Genomic DNA, 21,832 nt, shown 5'->3' with positions numbered 1-21,832 from the left:
GGTGACAGGTGACGGGGTGTCGGGGTTTCTGGGGTCATGGGTGTCAGGGTGTTGGGGTGTTGGGGTGACGGGGTGTCGGGTTTCTGGGTCATGGGGTGTCGGGGTGTTGGGGTGACGGGGTGTCGGGGTGTCGGGGTTTCTGGGGTCATGGGGTGTCAGGGTGTTGGGGTGACGGGGTGACGGGGTGTCGGGGTTTCTGGGGTCATGGGGTGTCAGGGTGTTGGGGTGACGGGGTGTCGGGTTTCTGGGGTCATGGAGTGTCAGGGTGTTGGGGTGTCAGGGTGTTGGGGTGTCGGTTTTGGAGTGATGGGTGCTGGGGTGATGGATTTCGGGTTGTTGAGGTGATGGGGTGTTGGGGTGCTGGGTTGTCCGGTGTTGGGGTGACGGGGTGTCGGGGTTTTTGGGGTTCCTGGGGTGACGGGATCATGGGGTGTATGGGTGTTGGGGTGTTGAGGTGACAAAGAGTGTTGGTGTCAGGGTATTGGGGTGTCAGGGTTTGGGGGAGTGGGGCTGTTGGGGTGACGGGTGTTGGGTGACAGGGTTTTGGGATGTTGAGGTTTTGGGTGTTGGGGTGTTTGGGGTGTTGGGGCATCAGGGTGTTGGGGTTTTGGGTGTCAGTTTTGGGGTGTTGGGGCATCAGAGTGACAAGGTGGTGCGGCATTGGACTGTTGGGGAGTCAGGGCATTGGGGTGTTGGGGTGTTGCTGTCAGAGACTATGGGCATTGGGGCGTCAGAGTGACAGGGTGTTGAGTTACTGGCGCATTGGGGTGTCAGGGTGTTGGAATGCAGGGTTTGGGGTGTCACGGTGTTGTGGTGTCTTGCTTTCAGGGTGTCAGGGTATTGGGGTGTTGGAGTATTGGGGCATTGAGGTCCTGGGTTGCAGGGGTGTTGGGGCATCAGGTTGTCAGGGTGTTGGGCTCCTGGGGTGCTTGGGGTGTGAGGGCATCGGGGTGCCGGGGTACGGGGCAGCCCCACGGCCATGCCCCCCCTCCCCCGCAGAGGAGCCCTCCTCCATGTGCCGGCGCTTCACCGAGCTGCGCCCCATCGCCAAGGGCCCCTGTGCCCTGCCCGCCGTCGAGGTCAGCTACTGCGCCGGGCGCTGCCGCTCCCGCACCACCGTCACCCCCCAGGTCAGTGGCGCGGGGGGCTCCCCGGTGCTCCCCCCACCCCCACCCCCCAAGCCGTGCCTCCCCGGGCAGGGGCTGGGGGTGTCCCCGGTGTGTGGTGTCCCCACCCCGGACAGTGCCCCCCCCCCCCCCCGCAGGAGCCGTACGTGGAGACCCTCTGCGAGTGCTGCAGCTACCGCCTGGACCCCCGCAGCCCCGTCCGCCTCCTGCACCTGCCCTGCCCGGAGGGGCCGGCGCGGCCCGTCCTGCTCCCCGTCATCCACAGCTGCCAGTGCAGCAGCTGCCGGGGGTGAGCAGGGGGGTCCCCTGGGGGGCGCTGGACCCCCAGACCCCGCCCCCGCCCGGGCTGCAGCCCCCTGAGCCCCCCTCATCCCCTCACCCGCAGGTGGGGGATTTCTCCCGGCGCTGAGGACCCCTCCCCAGGCTGGATCCCCCCCAAGGCGGACACTCCCCTCCCTGCAGCACCCCTGGGATGTGCCGGTGCTCCGGCCCCTGTCCCAGTTCGCAATAAATCTGCAGGAACAACCTCCGTTGTCTGGCACCGAGAGGGACTGGGGGGGCTCTGGGCAACTGGGAAAGCCTCGGGAGGGACTGGAGAGGGCTCAGGGTGGGACTGGGAGCGATGGAGAGGGGCTTGGGGGGACCAGGAGGAACCAGGGAGGGCTCAGGGTGGGTCTGGGAAGGGCTGGGTTGGAGGGGGGCACACCAGAGAAGAACTGGGGGGTGCACCGGAGGGATTGGGGAGGGCTTGGGAGAGACTGGAGAAGGGGTCAGGGGGACCTGGGGGGACTGGGAGGGATGGGAAAGGGACTGGGGGGAGACTGGGAAGGGCTGGGGTGGGGAGACACACCAGACAGGGACTGGGGGTCGCTGGGGAGGGATTGGTGGGGATGGAGTGGGACACTGGGAAAACCGTGAAGGGCTTGGGGGAGGGACTGGGGGGGACTAGGAGGGATGGGGAAGGCTCGGTGGGGGATGACCACCATGCTGTGCTGTGCTGTGCCAATCCCAGCCACAATGGCCCCCCCGCGGTGCAGCTGTGACCCCCGCGATACAATCCCAGGGGTTTGTGAAACGGGGTCCCTGACCCCTCCTGCACTGGGCGTGGGGCGATGGCGGGGGCAGCGAGTGCCGCGGCTCCACCAGGGCCGGTTGGATCGGTGCCGTCCTGTGCCGGGCACCGACAGCGGCAACACCGGGGGCAGGAGGGGGAGGGGGGCAGCGGTGGGGGCTGGGCTGTTCCCAATGATGGGCTCGTCCAGCCCTGAGTCACAGGCTTTTCACTTAAAGGCTTTCACAGAACCACAGAACCACTTGAGTTGGAGAAGATGCTTAAGATGATCAAGTCCAACCGTTAACCCGGCACCGCCAAGGCCAGCACTATCCCAGCTCCCCCAGCCGCCCCCAGCACACTTGTGCTCCAGACCCTGCCCCAGCCCCGCTGCCCTTCTCTGGACACGCTCCAGCCCCTCAAGGCCCTGCTTGTCCCGAGGGGCCCAAACCTGAGCCCAGCATTCGAGGTGGGGCCTCCCCAGGGCCGAGCACAGGGGCCCCATCCCTGCCCGGCCCCTGCTGGCCACACCAGGGCTGACACAAGCCCGGGGGCTGGTGGCCTCCTTGGCCACCCGGGCACTGCTGGCTCATGCCCAGCCGGCTGTCAGCCAGCACCCCCAGGGCCTTCTCCGCCGGGCACTTCCCAGCCCCTCTGTCCCAGGCCTGGGGCCTTGCCTGGGGTTGGTGTGACCCAAGGGCAGGACCCGGCCCTGGGCCATGTTAAACCTCACACAAGTGGCCTCGGCCCATCGATGCAGCCTGTGCAGGTCCCCTCTGCAGAGCCTCCCTGCCCTCCAGCAGGTCGACACTCCCGCCCAACTTGGTGTCATTTTAAAACTCCCTGAGGGTGCCCTCGATCCCCTCGCCCAGACCATTGATAAAGACATTAAACAGGAGCCCCGCTGTGACCGGCCCCCAACTGGGGTTAGCTCCCTCACCGCGGCTCTCTGGGCTCGGCCCAGCCAGTTTTTACCCAGCGAAGGGTCCACCCGCCCAAGCCCTGCAGCCTCTCCGGGAGGGCGCTGTGGGAGTCAGTGCCGAAGGCTTCGTGCTGCCGCGGAGCTCGCCGCTCGGCATGGCGCCCCGGAGCTCTCTATTTCCTCTCCGGGTGCAAAAATTAAAGCAGCACCTTCCCACCGTGCCATAAACCGCCCTGAGTGCCCCGCGAGATATCCGCTGTATTCCCCTGCCCTGGCAGCCAGTCCTGTGCCGCTGGCCCCCCCGGCAGCTGCCGGTGCCGCAGCATGGTGGGGGAAGGGGCGCCGGTGACCCCGGGCATGGTGCCGGCGGCTCGGGGCGTCCCCGGGGCGGCGGTCGCGGCCCGCGCCGGCAGCACCTGGAGCCACTGGTGGAGGGGGTCGCGGGCCGCTGCTCCCGGCCCATGCGCTGCTGCTCCGGCGGAGCCGGGGGCCCATGCTCTGGCTGACCCCCCGCAGGCCCCCCACCTGGCGCCCCGCGGGCCCCTCAGCGGCAGTTCTGGGGGGCGCCGGGTTGCGGGGGCGTCCGCGGGCCGGGGGTGCCGTGGGTGCGCTGGTGAGCCAGCATGATCCCCTCGTCCCGAAAGCGCTTCTCGCAGCCGCCGCACTGGAAAGGCTTGGCCTCCGCACGCCCCCCGCCCGGGGACGGACCCCCCCCCGTCCCGCCGGCAGCCCTCCGGCGCGGCCCGCGTGCCCCGGTGCACCCGCTGGTGGCTCTTCAGGTGCTGCTTCTGGGCTGCAGCTCTTGCCGCACTCGCCGCACTTGTAGGGCTTCTCGCCGGTGTGGACCCGCTGGTGGACGGTGAGGGTCTTCTTGTCCCTGAAGGCCTTGGGGGCAGCGGGCGCAGGCGAAGGGGCGCTCCCCGGTGTGGATGCGCTGGTGGCTGACCAGGTGGTGCTTCTGGCTGAAGCGGTGGCCGCAGTGGCCGCAGGCGAAGGGCTTCTCGCCGGTGTGCACGCGCCGGTGGCTCAGCAGGTGATGCTTCTGAGCGAAGCGCTTGCCGCAGTCGGCGCAGCCGAAGGGCTTCTCCCCGCCGTGCACCTTCTGGTGCGACGCCAGGATCTGCCTCAGCCGAAAGCGGCGGCCGCACTGCGGGCAGGGGAAGGGCCGCGCCGCCGTGTGCGTCTGCTGGTGCTTCCTCAGGTCCCGGCTCTTGCCGAAGCTCTTCCCGCAGTCGGCGCAGGCGTGGGGTCTCTTGGGGACCGGGGAGACGCGGTGGAGCCGGGACGGCAGCAGCTTGGCCGGGAGCACCGGGACGGTGCCGGGGGGTTCTGGCTTCCCCGCGTGGGTTTTCTGGTGTCGCTTGAGGTCCCCCTTGGAGGGGAAGCCCTTCCCGCAGCGGGGGCAGCCAAAGGGCCGCTCGCCCGTGTGGCTCCGCTCGTGGATGGCCAACGCCGTCTGGCTCTTGAAGCTCTTGTCGCACTCGGGGCACGTTGGGGGGGTCTTCTCCGGTGGCCGGGGGGCCGGGAGGGGGCGGAGGCGGGAGCGCCCCGGCGGGACCCCCCTGCTCCTGCCCAGCCGGCTGCGGGTCGAGCCCCTCCGCTGCCTCCCGCCCCACTCGGGGGGTGCCGGCAGCCCCTCGGGGACCCCCCCGGCCTCCCCCTGCGCCCCGAGGCTGCCAGCTGCTGGGGAGGAGAGGCTGAGGTCACCGCCGGGCATGGGATGGGGGTGTGGGACCCCTGCCAGCCCCCCGCCCCTCCCAGCGCACGGAGCACCCGGGGCCAAGGGGATGGCGCCGCTTGGACCCCCCCCCACCCCGCCACACCCCCCGGTACCCGCCTGGCACAGGGGTCCGGAGCCTCCGCCGCCGCATCCCGGCGGGGTCTGGCACACACGGCGCCTCTTCCCCGCTCCATCTTGCAGATGATCTCCGGCTTGGCGGCGGGACGGCCTGTCCGGGGCAGAGAGAGGGGCACCCTCCGCCGCGCTGCTGGGACGGCGGTGCCGGGAACCCCCCCTCCCACCCACCCACGGCCCCGGCATCGCCTCGGCTCCCCCTCCTCCCCTGCGCCGCGGCAGCCCCTCGCCTCGCTCCGGCCACCCCCGGCCGCTAGGCCCAGCTCAGCTGGTTTAGTCTCGTCTAGTCTGGTCTGGTCTGGTCTGGTCTGGTCTATCCTATTGCCCCTGTCCCACCCCGCTCTGGCGGGCGCTGCCCCCCGGGGCAGATCCTGCCGTCACCGCGCCAGCGCTCGGGCAGCGACAGCCACAGCTGGATTTTACGCTTTCAGGGGCTCCGCCTCGGCGTAGGTGAATTCGGGGGTGCCGGGGCGGGGTCCTCACCCAGCGAGGCGACCGCCTGGTAGTTGTCCATCATCACCTCGCGGTAGAGCCGCCGCTGCCACGCCGCCAGCTCTGCCCACTCCTCGGGGGAGAAGTAGACGGCCACATCCTCGAAGGTCACCGACATCTGCAGCGAGGAGCAGGCCCGGCTCAGCGCACCCCACCGCGCCAACGCCGAAATCCTGCCCCACCGGGCACGGCCCCGGTGACCCCGGCGGCTCCAGCATCCCGAGGGGAGAGCCCGGAGCGTCCCGGGCAGGGGGAGGGCGAGGGCGGGGGGTGGCACGGGGGGGCGTCACCGGGGCGCGGCGTGGAGGGCCTGCGGCCGCACTGGCGGAACCGCGGCATTCACCAGCTTGTGCCAGACGGGGGGACCCACGTCAGACCTGGGACACGAGGCTTGGCCCGAGGCCTGGCAGTGGGCACAGTCCTGCCTGCTCCTGCCTGCTCCTGCCTGCTCCTGCCCCCTCCTGCCTGCTCCTGCCCCCTCCTGTCCAGTCCTGTCCAGTCCTGTCCCTCCTGCCTGCTCCTGCCTGCTTCTGCCTGCTCCTTCCTGCTCCTGCCCCCTCCTGCCCCCTCCTGCCCCCTCCTGCCCAGTCCTGTCCAGTCCTGTCCCTCCTGCCTGCTCCTGCCTGCTTCTGCCTGCTCCTTCCTGCTCCTGCCCCCTCCTGCCCCCTCCTGCCTGCTCCTGCCCCCTCTTGCCCCCTCCCGCCTGCTCCTGCCCCCTCCTGCCTGCTTCTGTCCCCTCCTGCCCCCTCATGCCTGCTCCTGCCTGCTCCTGCCCACTCCTGCCTGCTCCTGTCCCTCCTGCCCACTCCTGCCTGCTCCTGCCCACTCCTGCCTGCTCCTGCCCCCTACTGCCTGCTCCTGCCCACTCCTGTCCAGTCCTGTCCCCTCCTGCCTGCTCCTGCCTGCTCCTGTCCAGTCCTGCCCCCTCCTGCCCCCTCCTGCCTGCTCCTGTACCCGCCTGCCTGCTCCTGTCCAGTCCTGCCCGCTTCTGCCCGCTCCTGCCTGTTCCTGCCTGTTCCTGCCTGATCCTGCCCAGTCCTGCCCCCTCCTCCCTGCTCCTGCCTGCTCCTGCGCCCTCCTGCCCATGCTGTGGCTGGGCAGGCGCTCCCTGCACCACACCGAGGGCAGCACCCTGCACCCCACTTCTCCCCCCTCACCCCCCCAGCCCCACCCCGCAGGACCCGGACCCCCAGCCCAGCCGCTCCCACGGGCGTTTTGCCGCCGCTGCCCCACGGCCCCGACCACGGCCCCCCCCGCCCGCCCCCCCCCCCCCCCCCCCCCCCCATCCCCACGGCGCGCGGGGAGCTGCAGCCGCGCAGTCGGGGTTACCGCACGTGCCGGGTGGGTGCGGGCTGTGCGTGACCCCCCGCCTCGCCGGGGCCTGGCTCCCGGCAGGGAGATGGAGGCGGCGGGAGTTTCTGCGGGAAGATGGAGGCGGAAAGCTCTGGATCCCGCGGGGGCCGCGTGTCCCGTGACCAGCCGCACCGGCGCAGCAAGGCCCGCCGGCCCTGCCCGCACGGCGCCCCGATTAATAAATTGGGGGGGGGGGCAGAGGGTCGCCTCCCTGCCAGCAGCCGCTCTCCCCTCCCCCCAGTGCCCCCCAAAAATGGTGCCCCCCCCGAGCATCAACCCCCCCCCCCCGCCGACTCATCGCAACGGCGGGGAGAGGCGATGGAAAGGGGGTGTTTGGAAGCCCCCAGCTGCCCCGGGGTGGCCAAGGGGGTGGAAGGGGGTTTTGGGGGGTCTGAATGCCCTTCCCAGGGATGGGTCTGGGGGAGCCTGGGCGGTGGGACATGGAGCAGCGAGGGGGGGTGACACAGGGGGCTGTGGTGGGACAGGGAAAAGCCTGGTGGGGGGCGTGGGGGGCACTGGGTGGGGGCACTGGGGAGCAGTGGGATGGTGGTGGGCACCGGGGTGGGGGAGCACTGGGGAGGCGGGGGTACCGGGGGGCAGCGGGGGGGGGAGGGGTAACCCGGGTGGTGGTGGGGAGTGGGGCAGTGGTGTGACGGGGGGGGCATCGGGAGGGTACTGGGGTGGTGGGGGGCAGTGGGCTGGTGGGGGGCACTGGGATGGTGGTGGGGGACACTGAGGGGAGGTAACAGGGTGGCAGGGGTCCACTGGGGAGCGGGGGAGGGGGCACCGGGGGGGGGGGCCGGCAGGGCTAGGGGACAACCGGCAGAGGGGAGGGGCCGGGGGGGTTTGGGGTCCCCTCCTGGGACACCCCGGGCGGGGGATGGGGCTGGGGGGAGGGGGAGACGGGGGGACAACAAGAGCCCATCGCTGTGCGTCGGGCCTCCCCCTCGGCCTCCCCCCCCCACCTGTGAATGGCGCCGCCAGCCTGGGGGTGGTGGGCCCGGTCACGGTCACGGACACGGTCACGGACACGGGCGGCCCCGGAGACGCCGTGCAGTGGGGAGGGGCGGTGGGGCAGCACGGGAGGTGTAGGCTTGCCCAGCCCCCCACCTGCGGGGATGTGGGTGCCCCCCCCAGCACCCACCCATGGGGATGCAGGTGCCCCCAATCCCCCTCCGTCGGGGCTCAGGTGCCCTGGCGCAGTTTGGGGTAACTCCTGGGGGGGGGAGCAGGGGTCCCTGCCTGTGCCGGGGGCTGCCAGCCCCGGCATCGCGGCCCGGCTCTCCCCCACCACCCCGCCCCACGGCCCGCTGGCACCCCCGGAGGTTGGGGTCACCCCTCGGCATCGGCCACGCGACCACAGGCCCCCCCCCAGACCCGGGTTTGGCTGGGCCGGGGTTCAAATCCCGCACCGTGGCTGAGCCGGGAACCGGCGCCGACAGCCCCGGGTTGTGCCCGTTGCTTCCACCGGCCGTCTTGGCGTCCGTTGTTGTTTTTTTTTCCTTTTTTCCTTACAATTTTATTTTTTATTATTTATTTCTCTTTAAACCTCTCCCGCGCAGGTAACTGAGTGGGGAGAGGCGGCAGATCTCGCGCCCGCGCCAGCCCCGGCCGGCGGCTCAGCCCCGGACCCGCGGGTCCAGCGCCACGAGGCACAACCCCCCCTCGGCAAGGAGGGGTCCCGCAGCTCCCACGGGTGGCTGCGGCGGGCAGAGACGGCAAGTGACAAATTGTACCAGACGGACGGGTCCCTGCATGTTCCTTTTACCTTTTTATTAGTTTCTAGACTAGGGAAGAGCAGAGCTGTAAATACCCACCGTCCTCGCCAGCTGCATCGCAAGGGCTCGTGCGGGGGTCCTCCCGCACCATCTCAGCCACCCCCCTGCCCCCAGCAGCGGTAGTGGCCCCCCCGCCCAGCCCAGCGCTCGCCACCCCATGCCCCGCAGGGCTCTGTGTGCTCAGGAAGGGGTTAACCCTCCCACCACCCTGGGAGGCAGCTCCATTGCTCCCATTTTACAGACGGGAGAACTGAGGCAGGGAAGCCACACAAGGCAGAGCGCAAGCTGGGGAGCCCTGGGTGCCCCCCCCGGGGCCTCTCGCCTCCACGGCCCCTCCAGAAACACCCCTCGCAGGAAACCCCCCGGCCCCTTTGCCCACACGATAAAAGACTTATTTTCCACCAAAGCCCCTTTCGGAGGCGAGTGCCAGGTGGGGAGGGTTCGCTGCCCCACGGGAGCAGGGACCCCACGGGGGGGGTCCCTTCCACCCCGCCCACACCCGAGGCGCCAACAGAGGAACCGACGGCGAAGGGAATTGCCAGGACGAGACAGGGCTGTGGGAGCAGAGCCGGCCCCAGGGGAGGCACCGGGCAGAGCGACGCGCGGGGGGACGCGGGGACCCCGGGAACACGGCTCCGTAAGCTGTGATGGGAGTTTGGAAGCCAAAGTGGATGCCGAGCCGGACCGGCCGCCCCGCACGGAGCACCGCGGCAGAGGGCTGGGCCCGGGGAGGGTGCTGGCGGGGAGCGGGAAGGGGGCCCCCGCTGGGCGCTTTTGAAGGGCTCCTGAGCAGCAAAGGAGGCAGCGACCGCGGGTGGGGGGTGACGCCTCTTGCCATAAGGCCCCCCGTGAGCGGGGGGCGCAACCGGTGCTGCTCCGAGTCCCAGCCCGACTGCGCGGCTCCTCGAGCGGCCGCCGGCTCCTCCGGCGCTGCCAAACGCCGGCAGCGACCCCGGGGCGCCTCATCCCCGGGGACCCGGGAAACCCCCAGCCCCGATCTGCCGCCGGCCCCGTGGCAGGTCTAAGTCTCCAGCGACGGCGTCGCTCCTCCTCTCGCGGCTCCGGCAGGACACCGGGCTCCCCCCGCTGCCGCCGGCCCACCTACTCACACTTGGAGAAGGCCTCCAGCGGCACCGGGAGCTGGGTGCAGGGCACGAGGAGCGGGTGCATGGGGAGGAAGGGGCTGAAGGACTCTCCCTCGCGGTAGCAGGCGAGGATCTGCTTCTCCGTGTGCGCGCCCTGGTGCACCGTCAGCTCCTTCTTGTGCCTGAAGATCTTGCCGCACTCGGTGCACGGGTAGACCCGCTCCACCATGTGGGTGAGGTGGTGGGTCCGGAGGTTGCCCTTGTACTTGAAGCTCTTGCCGCACTCCAGGCAGGCGAAGGGACGCTCGCCCGTGTGGATGCGCTTGTGCTTCATCAGCGTGGTCTTCAGGTTGAAGGTCTTGCCACAGTCGGGGCAGACGAAGGGGCGCTCGCCGGTGTGGATGCGCTGGTGGGCGATGAGGGTGTCCTTGCGGTTGAAGCTCTTGCTGCACTCGGCGCAGGCGAAGGGCTTCTCGCCGGTGTGGATGCGCCGGTGCTTGATCAGCTCGCCGTTGTGGCTGAAGCACTTGCCGCAGTCGGCGCAGGCGAAGGGGCGCTGGCCGGTGTGGATGCGCTGGTGCCGCGTCAGGTCGCCGTTGCGGCTGAAGCTCTTGCCACACTCGGAGCAGCCGAAGGGCCGGTCGCCGATGTGGATCTTCCGATGGAGGTTGAAGGTCGTCTTGCTGCAGAGGCCCTTGCCGCACTCAGCGCAGGAGAAGGGCTTCTCGCCGGTGTGGATATTCTGGTGGGTGATGAAGTTGGCCTTGCGGTTGAAGCTCTTGCCGCACTCGGCGCAGGAGAAGGGCTTCTCGCCGGTGTGGATGCGCTGGTGCAGGATGAAGGTCTGCTTGGAGCAGAAGCTCTTGCCGCAGACGGTGCACTCGAACGGCTTCTCGCCGGTGTGGATGCGCTGGTGCCGCATCAGGTCGCCCTTCTGGCTGAAGCTCTTGCCGCAGACGGTGCAGGCGAAGGGCTTCTCCCCGGTGTGCACCCGCAGGTGGGTGATGAGGTTCCCCCGCTGCTGGAAGCTCTTCCCGCACTCGCTGCAGGCGAAGGGACGCTCGGCCGCGTGGCTGCGGGGATGCCGCGCCGCCTCGGTGCCGGGGGCCGCGGCGCTGCCCGCCCCGCAGCCAGAGAGGGGGCTCTGCCCGGCGCTGCTCGCCGGTGCCACTGGAGCTGGGCCCTTCTCCAGGCAGAGACCCCAGGGCTCGGGGGGGCCCTGCGGACCCCCGGGCACTGCCGGGCTGCACCAGAGCTCGGCCACGGTGCCCTGCACCTGCTGCACTGTCCACTGGCTGACGCGGGGCCAGGGCCCTGGGGGGCCCCTTGCTGCAGCCCCCAGACCCTTCTCCAGCTCAGCCGCCTCCGGTTTCGCCTCCTCCGGCTCCTCCTTGGGTCGATGCTCACCGCTGCCATCTGCCACGAGAAGGGGACCCCCGCTGTTACCTGCCATGCTCCAGCTCCTGGAGACCCCCCACAGCCGCAATCCCCCCCTCTCTGCAGCCCCGCTGCCGACGTGGGCACGGCACAGCGTGGCACTGAGGCCGCCGAGCACCGGCACCATGGCGAGGCTGGCTGGAGCCGGGGTCCCGGTGCCAGGTGAACGTGTCCGAGCGCGTGCGGGTACTGGAGGAGCTGGACGAAGCATCTCGGCACCCAGCCAGGCCCCACGGCTCCCTCGGACCCACTGCCGGGTCCCAGCACACACAAAGGTGCCGCCAGCAATCTCTGCTCCAAAGCCTGAGCTGCGGAGACCCCCCACCAGCTGGAGCCCGAGGGTCCCTTTTCTGCGGCGCAGCCCCCGGGAGCAGGCGAGCCCCCGAGGCGGGGGGCACCGGTGAGCGGGAGCAGCGAGGACGGCAGGGCCGGCACGGGGCCAAGCGCGGCGTCGCTGGCGTATCCCGACGGAGGACGACGGGGTCCCGTGCAAAGACCCGGGCGGTTTGCAGCTGCGGGCTCCGTTTCGGGAGCTCGGGGCTCCGTGCCGCAGGGACGGCATCGCCACCGGGGCCGCCGGGGAGGTGCTCGGACCTCTCGTGCCACGCGAGCAAACCGCGCTATGGATTTCTGGCTGCCTGGACAAGCAGAAGAGCAGCGCAAAGCTCTGCCCGCGCCCCCACCACAAGCAGCTTGCCTGGACGGCTGGCAGTGGCACCAGCGTCCCTCCCCGCGGCTTTCCCGCTTCCACTGGCTTCCAAAACCCTTCTAGAAGCCCATCAGCAGCTGCCGCCCCCCACCTACTGCCTCCGGCACTCCCTCGGGAGCTGCAGGGTGTTTCGGCCATGCCCAGCACCCCAGTGATGCCCCAAGACCGATTTCCGCAGGATCTGGCCCGTTTTGGGTGCACGGGGCGGGGTGCCGCACCCCGGGATCTCAGCATTCGAGGCTTCCCTTGCTCCGCAGCCAGCGCACCAGGCCCTCCCCACCCCCCCACCCCCCCAACCCATCCCACCGGACCCCCTAGAGCCACCCCGGTGCTCACCTGCGCCACTGCGGTGGCTGGGAGCACCTGGGTCACCCCGACCTCGGGGGCACCCGATGAACGACTCCTCCTCCGGCTCCACCTTCACGATGATCTCGGGCTTGGCATCGCCTGCCGGCGAGAGCGCGGTGCTGCGGTGAGCGCGGCAGGGCCAGGGGAGCCGCGATGGGCCTTCGGCCCCAGCGGGCAGCACCGCCGGCAGGGCTGGGCTCTCCTGGGACCCCGCGGAGCGTCACCATCGCCAGGGCAGCACAGGATGGTGTCACCGTGCCCCAGTGGCACGGGGTGGCAGCGGGGGGTCAGGGGGCGGCTCTTCTGCACCCCTTTGCCCAGCCAATGCCCTCCGCCGAGCCCACCTCCCACCCCGGCACCCAGCCCTCACGCACGGGATCCGGCTGCGCCCCGCCGATGCCCCCAGCCCCACTCACAGGCAGGGGGGTGGTGGGGCACGGCCCCCTCCTGGCTGTGACCGCCGTACGCCCCGTCCTCTGGCTCGCGTTTCACCGCGACCTCCGCTTTGATGCCTGTGGGAGGAAAGGCACAGCCGGCGGGTCCGGCTCGGGGTCGGACCGAGCGCTCGGGGACGTGCCCGTGCTCAGCCCGCGCCAGCACCGGCTCCGGCTCCTTAACCCCAGGTTCCCAGGAGCTCCTGCTGGGCATCTCCCGGTGCCGGGACGCCAGGAAACAAGGGGAGGGCCCCGCCACAGAACCACGGGGGTCCAAAACACCCGGATTATTAAATATTTGTTATGCAAGACAAGGAAGCACTCCTCCTCCTCCAGGGGGAATTCCCACGGCACTGGGCACGGCTGCCCCAGCGGAGCCCTCCGTGCGATGGCCTTCCCCACGTCCCCACACTGATGCCAGGCAGAGCGGCCCATATGGGACGGGGGGGCTCGATCTCGGGGGGCTGCAGGTCCCGCCGAGCCCCCAGCCCTCCTGCACCGCCGCTCTGCTCACCAGCGCCGGGGACGCCACGGCCCTGGGGACACCCAGCGTAGGACTCATCCTCCAGCTCCGTTTTCACCACGACCTCACGCTTCGCGCCAGCCCGGGCCTTTCCTGAGGAAGATAAAACTGCTCGCGGGTTCCTGGGCAGCACCGGCAGCTCGGCATCACCCCCGGACCCCTGCCCAGCCACGGGTGCCGGCCGCCCCAGCCCCTCGTGTCTGGCACCGTGCCGGTGCGTGCTGCTGAGCGCAGCGTCCCCCCACGCCAAGGCCCCACTGGGTGCCGCGGGATGCAGAGCTTCAGCCCCGGGGGGGCCCAGGGCCTGGGGAGGGGGATGCGAAGTCCCCGCGGTGCCACACGGGACCCGTCGTCAGGGCTTTCAGCAGCCTCACCTGTGCCGCAGGGGTCGGGCATCCCCCGGAGCCTCGCATCCCACGGATCCCCCGCAGATGGCTTCTCCTCCCGCTCCATGGGCGGGGGTCCCGCCAGAAGAGCCTGTCCAAGGGGGGAAGTCTCCTTCCAGCCTCCTCCAGTGCCAGGGAGCGCCTGCTCCGGCACGTCGGGGCTGCGCTGATGTCCCCCCCCAGACCCTCCCCAGACCCCCGTCACCCCACGCCCGTCCCGGGAGCTGCCGCCAGCAGTGGGGTCGAGGGGGACAGCGTGGGGGTCACCGCGTTGTCACCCAAACCACCTGCCTGCGCGCCCCCCGCCTGCGCCGCCGCCTGCCCACACAAACACGGCCGTCGCCGCAGGCCCAGCCCGGTGTCCCGAGCCGGTGGGATGAGCCCGGGGCCAAAGTCGGGCACCGGCTCCGCAATGCTTTGCTCGCGCTTTGCAGCAAGCACTGGGCCGGCATCGCTGCCGGCGGGGACAGGGACCCCAGCCCCCGGGACCCCCAGCCCCCCACGCAGCCCCTCGGGACCCGCAGCTCCCCGGGCGACCTGCCGGCAGCAGCCCCCATGGGTTTGGGAGACAGAGGCTGGCTGCCCTCCTCCTCCTCTCGCCGTCCTGCCCGTGACAAGGGCACCCTGCTCGGTGGGACGGGGTCCCGCCGAGGACCCCCTGCCCGCGCCGGGGGCCAGGAGGGCGCGCAGGTGGGTGCCGAACAGGGTGCTCGGGGGTGGTGGGGTTTCGTTGCTTCCGAACAGGAGAGCTTTGCTTGTGGGGAGGGTCTCTGCCCCCGCCAGCCCCATCACACCCCTGCCCCGGGCAGGGAATTTGGGGTGAGCTGGAGCCTGCGCGGCTCCCGCCCTACCTGCACCGGTGAAACCGCACACCCGCAACTCGCCGTCACCCCTCCCGGGACAGCAACAGGCACCGTCCCTGCGCCCGCGGCACAGCCCCTGCCCACGGCTCCCCCGGCCCGTGGGGACCCCCGGGTGCCCAGGAGAGCGGCGGGGGGCACCGCCGGCCCCCAGCCCCGACACGCACCGCCTGCGCGCGGCCTCCCGCACCCTTCACGGAACCGCAGGCGGTCGGAGGGTGCCGCGGGGCTCGGCTCGGGAGCGCCCCGGTACCCCAGGGGTGCTGCTGGGTGCCGGGGGTCCTGCTCGCCCCCGGCCCGAAGGGCTCCCGAAACAAGCGGTGCTTCGCCGCAGCCGGCCCCGGCCTCGCCGGCCGCCCCCGGGTCAGGGGGCTCCTTCCCTGGGTGTCGTGGCGGGGGCTTCGGGAACGAGAGGAAGCTCCGGGCCCCGCTCGGGCACCCGCCGGCACCCCAGGAGCGAGTCGCCTGGTTTGCGAGGTCGGGGCCGGGGGTCCCGGGGGGGCGGTGGGTGCCGCACCACGGGGTGCTCCGCACGCCCCTCGGCAGCCCCGGGCCCCGCCGGGGTGCTCTGGGTGTCACCCCCCCCCTTTCCCGGCGGGCGCGGGGTTGGGGTGGTCAGCCCCGTTCTTCGCCCTGCCCCACGGGGGACCCCCTCCTCCGGGGTGCTGGCAACCCCGGCACCCTCGGACCCCCGCCACCTCCGCCCCCCCTCGCACCCCTGGCGGAGGGTCCCCTCCCCAGCCCGGCTTTGGGGGCCGGGGATGCTCCGTCCCGGGCCCTGGCAGCCCACCCCTTCCCCGCCCTGCCCCCGACGCGACCCCCGGTTCTCCCCCAGCCGCTCTTCCTCCCCCGGGCTGCCGCCGCCGTGCCCCCCACGCCCGGTGTCCCCCCTCCCGCCCGGTGCCCCCATCCCCGTGCCCCCCCCCGGCTCCCCCCTCACGAGTCCCCCTCCCGCGGTTCCCCCCTCCCGGTCCCCCCGCGCCCCTCACCGCGGTTGCCCCCGCCCCCCCCCGGTCCGCCGTCCCCTCACCAGCGCTGCGGCGGCCGGCGGCCCCCCGATGTCCCCCGCAGCCTCCGATGGCCGCCCAGGGCCGGGCGGCACCAGGCGAGGCAGACAAAGGGCCGCGCCCCGCTGCCTGCCGGTAGCTGTAGTCCGGGGCCGGGACCCCCCGACCCCCCACCCCGGGCAGCCCCCCGACCCGCCGGGAGTCCCCCGGACCCGCCGGGACCCTCCCGAATCCCCCGCCCCCGGCATCCATCCGACCCTCCGGACCCGCCGGGAGCCCCCGGGACCCCCCCGAACTACCGGGACCCCCCGGACCCGCCAGGACCCCCCCAAACCCCCGGGACCCGCGGAGCCGCCGGGACCCCCCTCTGGACCCCCGGGGCAGGGCACACACCGGGGCACAGCCCAGCCAAAGGTTCCCCCCTCACCCCCCGAGGAGGGCAATGGAGGGGGACAGGGGGAGCGGGGGTTGGGGACAAGGGGACATGGGGATCGGAGGACAGGGGGATGAGGGGACGTGGGGACAAAGGGACATGGGACAAGGGGACACAGGGACATGGGTGTGGTGGAGGGGCTGGGGTCAGCAGGGCTGGCTGGTGGGGAAGCAGCGCTGCTCACTGTCAGGCACAGGGCGCGGGGGGCTGGGGTGCTGGGTCTGGGGGCTGGCGAGGGCCGAGGGAGAGACCTGCGGTGCGATGGGACGAGGGGGACGTGCCCTGCCTGTCACCCCCAGCTGGGGCAGGGGCTGGGGGCTGAGGGTGGGGGGCTGTGGAGGAGCACGGGATGGGGCTCAGGAGCCGCCCGGAGCGGCCGTGTCTGACACCCCACACCCCTTCGCCCCACCACCCCCTGCACCCCTCGGCCTGGCTGGGGCTGGGGCGGCCGCCAGAGCAGCCGGGGGTCTGGGCAGGGATTGCGGGGGGAACGGCCGTCGCCCCTGCCGAGGCCGGAGCGGGAGCAGCAGGGGCCGCGGCAGGGGCCGGCCGGCCTGTCGATGCTGCGATGCCAAACGTGGCGGGGCCTTCGCCCCCCACGAGCTCCGGGCATTTACATCCAGCTCCACACTGCCACGCGCCACCGCGCCGCACCACGACTGCCGCCCAGGGCAGCCCCGGCACGCCGCCATCCCAGGGCCCGGCTCCCCGGCTCGCAGTCCAGCCTCCCCACAGAACCCCAGCATGGGGGGCTGTGCTGGTTCTGGCTGAGAAGGGGTTCACTGCGGTGTCGGTGGTGGTCGGGACCTTTCCAGCTTCCCGCGCTCTGCCGCGGGTGCAGGGACGCAGCAGGCACCGGACCCCAGCCCCAAAAGCATCCCTGGGAAGGGTGCTGGGGCCGTGCCGGGGCCGGCGGCCTCGTGCACCACAGGCCGTGGTGAGCCTCGCCGGGGGGCAGGAGCCACACGACACGGCATGCTGTCCCACGCCACGGCTGGCAGGAGGCTCCGCGCCGGCGCGCAAGGCCCGGGCGGGACGGACGCCCCCGGCACAGCCCCCCTGGCCGGTGTTGGTTCGGTGCAGAACTGCGCTGAAGCCCCTGCCAGGCCGGCTCGACTCGGCCGCCCCCAGCTGGGGCCTGCCTACAGAAATGAAACGACACAAGAAGAAAGGAAACGAAACAAAAAGAGAAGAAACGAGAAGAAACAAAACAAAAAGCGAAAGGAAAATTAAAGAAAGAAGGAAAAGGAAGGGAAGGAGGGGAGGAGGGAAGGAGAGGAGGAGGGGAGGAGAGGAGGAAGAGGAGAGGAAGAGAAGAAACAAGACAAGGCATCTCAGCTGGAAGGGACCTACACCAACCACCTATTCCAACCACACCGAGTCCACCTGGCTCTCGGGAACAGCCGCATTCGGGGCTCCGTGGGCAAGGATGGGGTACGGCTGGGCTGAGCAGCCAGTCCTGCACCGGAGGAGGAGGAGGAGGAGAGCAAACCTCCCCTCCCCTGCACCTGCCGCTGCAGCACCCCTGGCCCGGGAGCTGCCATACCTCAGTCCCCGTCCGCAGGAGCCCCCGGCTCCCCTCGCGCCCCGACTACGGTCGCGCCACTCACAACCACCCCCCAAACCACCAGCCGTGCTTCTGCAAAAGGCATTTATTGAACCACGAGGGAGCACCGACACCGCGCCCCGCGACAGAACGCGCCGGCAGACCCTGACGCCCACCCGGGCCCAGGGGAACCAGCGCCGCGGGGTGCTCGAGGGAGAAACCGCCGGCCACCAGCCGAACGGGGCGGCCGCGCTCCCGAAGACCGGGGGGAGCGGGCTCCGCTCCGGGCACTGCCCCCATTCCAAGCCAATGTACCAAGCGGTTCAGAAGAACGGGGCGAGCCCCGGTGAAGCGGCACGGGGACGGTCGGGCACCGGGACGGCTCAGCCCTTCGTGCCGGCGAGGCAGCCAGGCTGCGGGCGCACGCTGCCGCGTCTCGGCTGGCCAAAGCGGCTGCACAAGCCGCCCCAGGGTTGCTCCGTGCAGATGCGCTCGCCCTTTGGCTCCAGATGTTGCGGAGGGTGCAGCTGGCTGCCGTCACGCCGGCGGTGCTGGCCGCGGCGCCCTCCAGCACCAACGGGGCGCCAGCCTGCCTTCAGCTCCCCACCGCGCCTCTCCGGTGGCCTCGGTGAGGTGTCACCAGCCACGGCCGGGGGTCAGCAGCATCCCCCAGTGTAAGCGGGCACCGACGCACCATCACCGGGAGGGAATAACGCCCCGCTTGGCCCAGCACGTTACACCCGACCTCGTCAGGACTCTGGTGTCCTGGGGCTGGCAGCGCTCCCCGCGCCGGCACTCGGCCGCCCTCCCGGTGCCCACCTAGCCCCGGCACTAACGGGTGGGCACCGCATCGCGACCCCACCATGGGACACCGCAGCCAAGCCGCACAAAGCACCCGGTGTCCCAGCTCCTGCCAGCAAGCGCCGGGACAGGAGCACACAGGCGCACGAGCCCAGAGGGGCCGGGCAGCGGCAGCACCGTCCCCGAGGGGAAAATCCTGCGTGGAAAGTGCCAGCTTGCGCGGCACCAGCACCTTTTGCCCTGGCAAGGGAGCAGCAGCCATGGCACGGCCGGGGACACCCATACTCGGACAGACGCGTCCCCACGGGCACCTCGCACAAGTTGCCCCATCCCTCCGAGATGCAGGGAGGGATGGGTGGCCCCAGGCAGAGCCCACGGGCACAGGGGACCCTGTAGGGTAGGGGACGCGCTCAGGCCTCATGCTCCAGCTCTGCACCCCACCAGCTCCAGGCACCCCAGGCATCCTGCGGCCCCGGCCATGGTCTCACCAGTGCAGAGCCAGCGTTGGGTGAGCTGGGGGAAGGGACCCCCGCCCCAGCTTCATGCAGCCCGTGCCCTGCAGCGCCCACTACACTCATGGGAGTTGGGTGGGGCGGGGGTCCCAGGTGCGGTTCACCCCCCAGCACCCCTCTGAGGGCCACGAGCTGGGCAGTGGGGAGAGGCTCTGCCCCTTGGGCTGCCTCCCACGGCGCCCGGAGCCCACTCGCATCGCTCCCTTCTGGCCTTAATACGGACAAGGAGACGCGGCCCACGCAGGGGCAGGGTGCTGGTAGGACTGGGAGAATTGGGAAGTGCCCCGGCACGATAGTTCAAGGTGTGACGGGAAAACGGAGAAGTGTCCAAGAAGGATTTTTGGGGGTCCAAAGGGGTGCAGAGCGCAGGGCTCACAGGTCCTGGTGGTGCACCGGGCCAAGCCCCGGGGAGCAAGCAGCGGTGCCGGCCAAGTCACGTCCCCGGGGGGGGCAGGACAAGTCCCCTCCTGCCCCGCTGCCGCCCTCGGGGCCCCTCCGCACAGTGCTAAGCCCCCTCCCACGCTCAAGAGCAGCCGCAACTACTGCTGGCAGCCAGCCGGGTTGTCCCCGTCCCCGAGGGTCCCCCTGTCCCCCTGCCCGTGCGCCCGCAGGTGCCGCAGCAGCTTGCTGTTGGAGCTGAAGCCCAGGCGGCACTGGGAGCAGGCGAAGGTCCTGTAGCGCCGGTGGAGCTTCTTGTGCGTGATGAGGTTGGCCTTGTTGCAGAAGGCCTTGTCGCACTGGGGGCAGGTGAAGGGCCGCTCGCCCGTGTGCACGCGCTGGTGCACCAGCAGGTTCCCGCTGCGGCTGAAGCCGCGGCCGCAGTCGGGGCACTTGTGGGAGCGCTCCTGCGCGTGGCTGCGCTGGTGGATGATCAGGCTCTCCTTCCAGCTGAAGCTGCGGTTGCAGCGCTGGCAGAGGAAGGGTCGCTCCTCGCAATGCGACGCCCGGTGCCGGCTCAGGCCGGCCTCATCCTCGAAGCGCTTCTCGCACTTGGGGCGCTTGCGGCGCGCGTCGCTGGCGTGCTCCTGGCGGTGCGCCTGCAGGTCGCGCTTGTGGCTGAAGCTGTCCCCGCAGAGCGGGCAGGCGTAGCTGCGCTCGCCACCGTGGCTCGCCCGGTGCCGCAGCAGGTCCCCTTTCAAGCAGAAGGTCCTGCTGCACTCCGTGCAGGCGTGCCGGCGCCGGCCCCGGTGCTTCTTGTGCGTCAGGAGGTTGCGGCGGTCGCGGAAAGCCTTGCCGCAGGCGCTGCACTGGTAGGAGGGCGCCGGGCACGGGTGCTCGCCCTGGTGCGCGCTCAGCTCGGCCTTGTCCTTGAGGCTCTGCCCCCAGGTGCTGCAGATGAGCAGCCCCCTGGCCCCCGCCACGGGCGTCTCCAGCGGCTGCTCCCCCTGCTCCCACCCCGGCAGCTCCCGGGGGGCATCCCCGGCACAGAGCCCCGGCTCCGCGTTACACCAGCCGGAAAGGAGCGCGGCGTAGCCTGACTCCTCGGCCGCCGGCGCGCGCGGGACCCAGCGCCGCTGGTTGTCATCCTCAGGCAGGTCCTCGGCGGCCGTCCCGCCCCAGGCAGCTGTTGGGAATGGGAGCAAGGTCACGGTGGGGGGTGTCCCGGTGCAGGGCACCGCCACCACGGACCCATGACGGCCCCCGCGGCACCGGCCCGTCGCCCACCGCAGCCTCCCCTCGCCCCCGCAGCGCCCATGGGACAAACCAGGCCCAGGGGGCTGAGGGGGGACACCCAAACCCACCCAGCGAGGATGTCAGACCAGACCCCGCCTGGGGCGGGGGCCTGGCTGGGGCCGGCCGCCTCGTGCCGTGCTTGGCCCTGTGTCGCTAACTTACTAAACCGGCACCAATTCCCCGGCCAGGCGGGGTATCCCCGCCGTCACTCACAGGGGCCAGAGGCATCAGGAGCTCCACCGTCCCCCCTGCTGCTGCGGGACCCCCCACGCTCCATTTTGTGGATGGGTCTGGACTCGTGGCCTGCGCAGGGGAGAGAAACCTCAGCATCGCCAGAGCTGCCCGAGGGGCGTCACCATCACTGGGGGCCGTGGGCACGTGCCCGGGGGATGCAGGGGCGGCGGGGCCACGGGGTGGCCGGGGCCTTTGGGAGCCGCCGGCTCCAAGCCCAGTGGCAGCAGCAAACCGGGGCGCGCCAGGATGGGGAGCAGCGAACCGGGGTACCTGGAGCTCGTTATTCCTCACACACCACAGACGGACGCGCTGCAGCCCCGCTCTGCGTGGAGAGATGGCGGGTCGGGCTCTGCCAGAGGGGCTGGGGCTGCGGACCCCCTGGCTGAGCCTCTACACCCCCCGGCTGAGCCTCCGGACGAGCTCCCGGTCCGGCAGCGCCACCAGCTCCGTGCCCGGGCTCCCCGGGGCCGCGTCCTTACCCAGGCTGGCGACCAGGTCGTGGTTGTCCATCATCACCTCCTGGTAGAGCTCCCGCTGCCACGCCGCCAGCTCGACCCACTCCTCGGGGGAGAAGTAGACGGCCACGTCCTCGAAGGTCACCGCGCCCTGGAAACCAGAACACCGCGGCGGGGGCTGAGGGGACGTGGGGGGGATGGGGCGGGGGCTGCGGCCACCGTCACCCCCTTCCCCCGCGGGGTACGCGGCGCTGGTGGGGGCCGCGCCGCCCAAAACGCCCCCGTCCGTGGGGACGGCCGGCGGGGGAGTGCTGCCCACCCGGGACCCCGCCGAGGGGCGATGCCCACGCTGGGCCCCCCCACGCCGAGCACGGCCGGAGGGCGGGGGCGCATCCAGCCCCCGCCCGGCCACCCCGCTCAGCACCCCCGGGACCGGGGGCGGCGCCCCCTCCCCCGCCGAGGCCCCGCGCACCGGAGGGACGGGGATGGGCGGGGGGGGGGGTGGCGGCTACCTGGGGTTCCCGCACCCCTCCCGCCCCCACCCCCCGACCCGCACACGGGGGACGAGACACGGGCCGGCCACGGAGCCGAGGAGCGGGGGGGGCTGCGCCAGAGCTGCCGCCGATAGCGGGAAAGCTGGAAGCGCGGAGCGGGAAGCGGCCCCACCCCACCCCCGCCCCGCTTGGGGGTCCCGGGGCCCCGGGTCCCGCCGCCCTCACCGGCCGCATCGCTGCCCGGGCCCGCGGCGCCCAGGGAAGGGCCCGGCGCGGAGCGCGATGGCGCCGGCGGAGCCTCGGCCGGGGCGGGACC

At 71.7% G+C, this 21,832-nt stretch overlaps 2 protein-coding genes across 2 annotated transcripts; one reads left to right on the top strand and one right to left on the bottom strand.

Annotated features, from left to right (window-relative positions):
* The first annotated feature begins 625 nt into the window (after positions 1–625).
* LOC142051328 (SCO-spondin-like) lies at positions 626–1,650 on the top strand. The gene is made up of 2 exons (XM_075080470.1): positions 626–1,130; positions 1,265–1,650. The coding sequence occupies exons 1-2, from the start codon at positions 1,014–1,016 to the stop codon at positions 1,418–1,420; spliced, it is 273 nt and encodes a 90-aa protein (XP_074936571.1). The 5' UTR covers positions 626–1,013; the 3' UTR covers positions 1,421–1,650.
* Positions 1,651–3,556: 1,906 nt separating this feature from the next.
* Positions 3,557–21,831, bottom strand: LOC142051329 (uncharacterized). The gene is given in 15 exon segments (XM_075080472.1): positions 3,557–3,862; positions 3,865–3,991; positions 3,993–5,032; positions 5,439–5,620; positions 7,766–7,910; positions 9,688–11,079; positions 12,146–12,256; positions 12,574–12,669; positions 13,106–13,207; positions 13,489–13,591; positions 15,391–15,625; positions 19,203–20,223; positions 20,547–20,636; positions 21,047–21,173; positions 21,742–21,831. Coding segments are annotated over 15 exon segments (4,998 nt in total). The 5' UTR covers positions 21,751–21,831; the 3' UTR covers positions 3,557–3,644.
* Position 21,832: the final 1 nt, after the last annotated feature.

This window comes from Phalacrocorax aristotelis, unplaced genomic scaffold, assembly GCF_949628215.1.
Source record: "Phalacrocorax aristotelis unplaced genomic scaffold, bGulAri2.1 scaffold_306, whole genome shotgun sequence".
NCBI classification, from domain to species: domain Eukaryota; kingdom Metazoa; phylum Chordata; class Aves; order Suliformes; family Phalacrocoracidae; genus Phalacrocorax; species Phalacrocorax aristotelis.
Note: the sequence above shows the minus strand (reverse complement) of the source record. Positions and strands in the feature narration are given on the sequence as shown.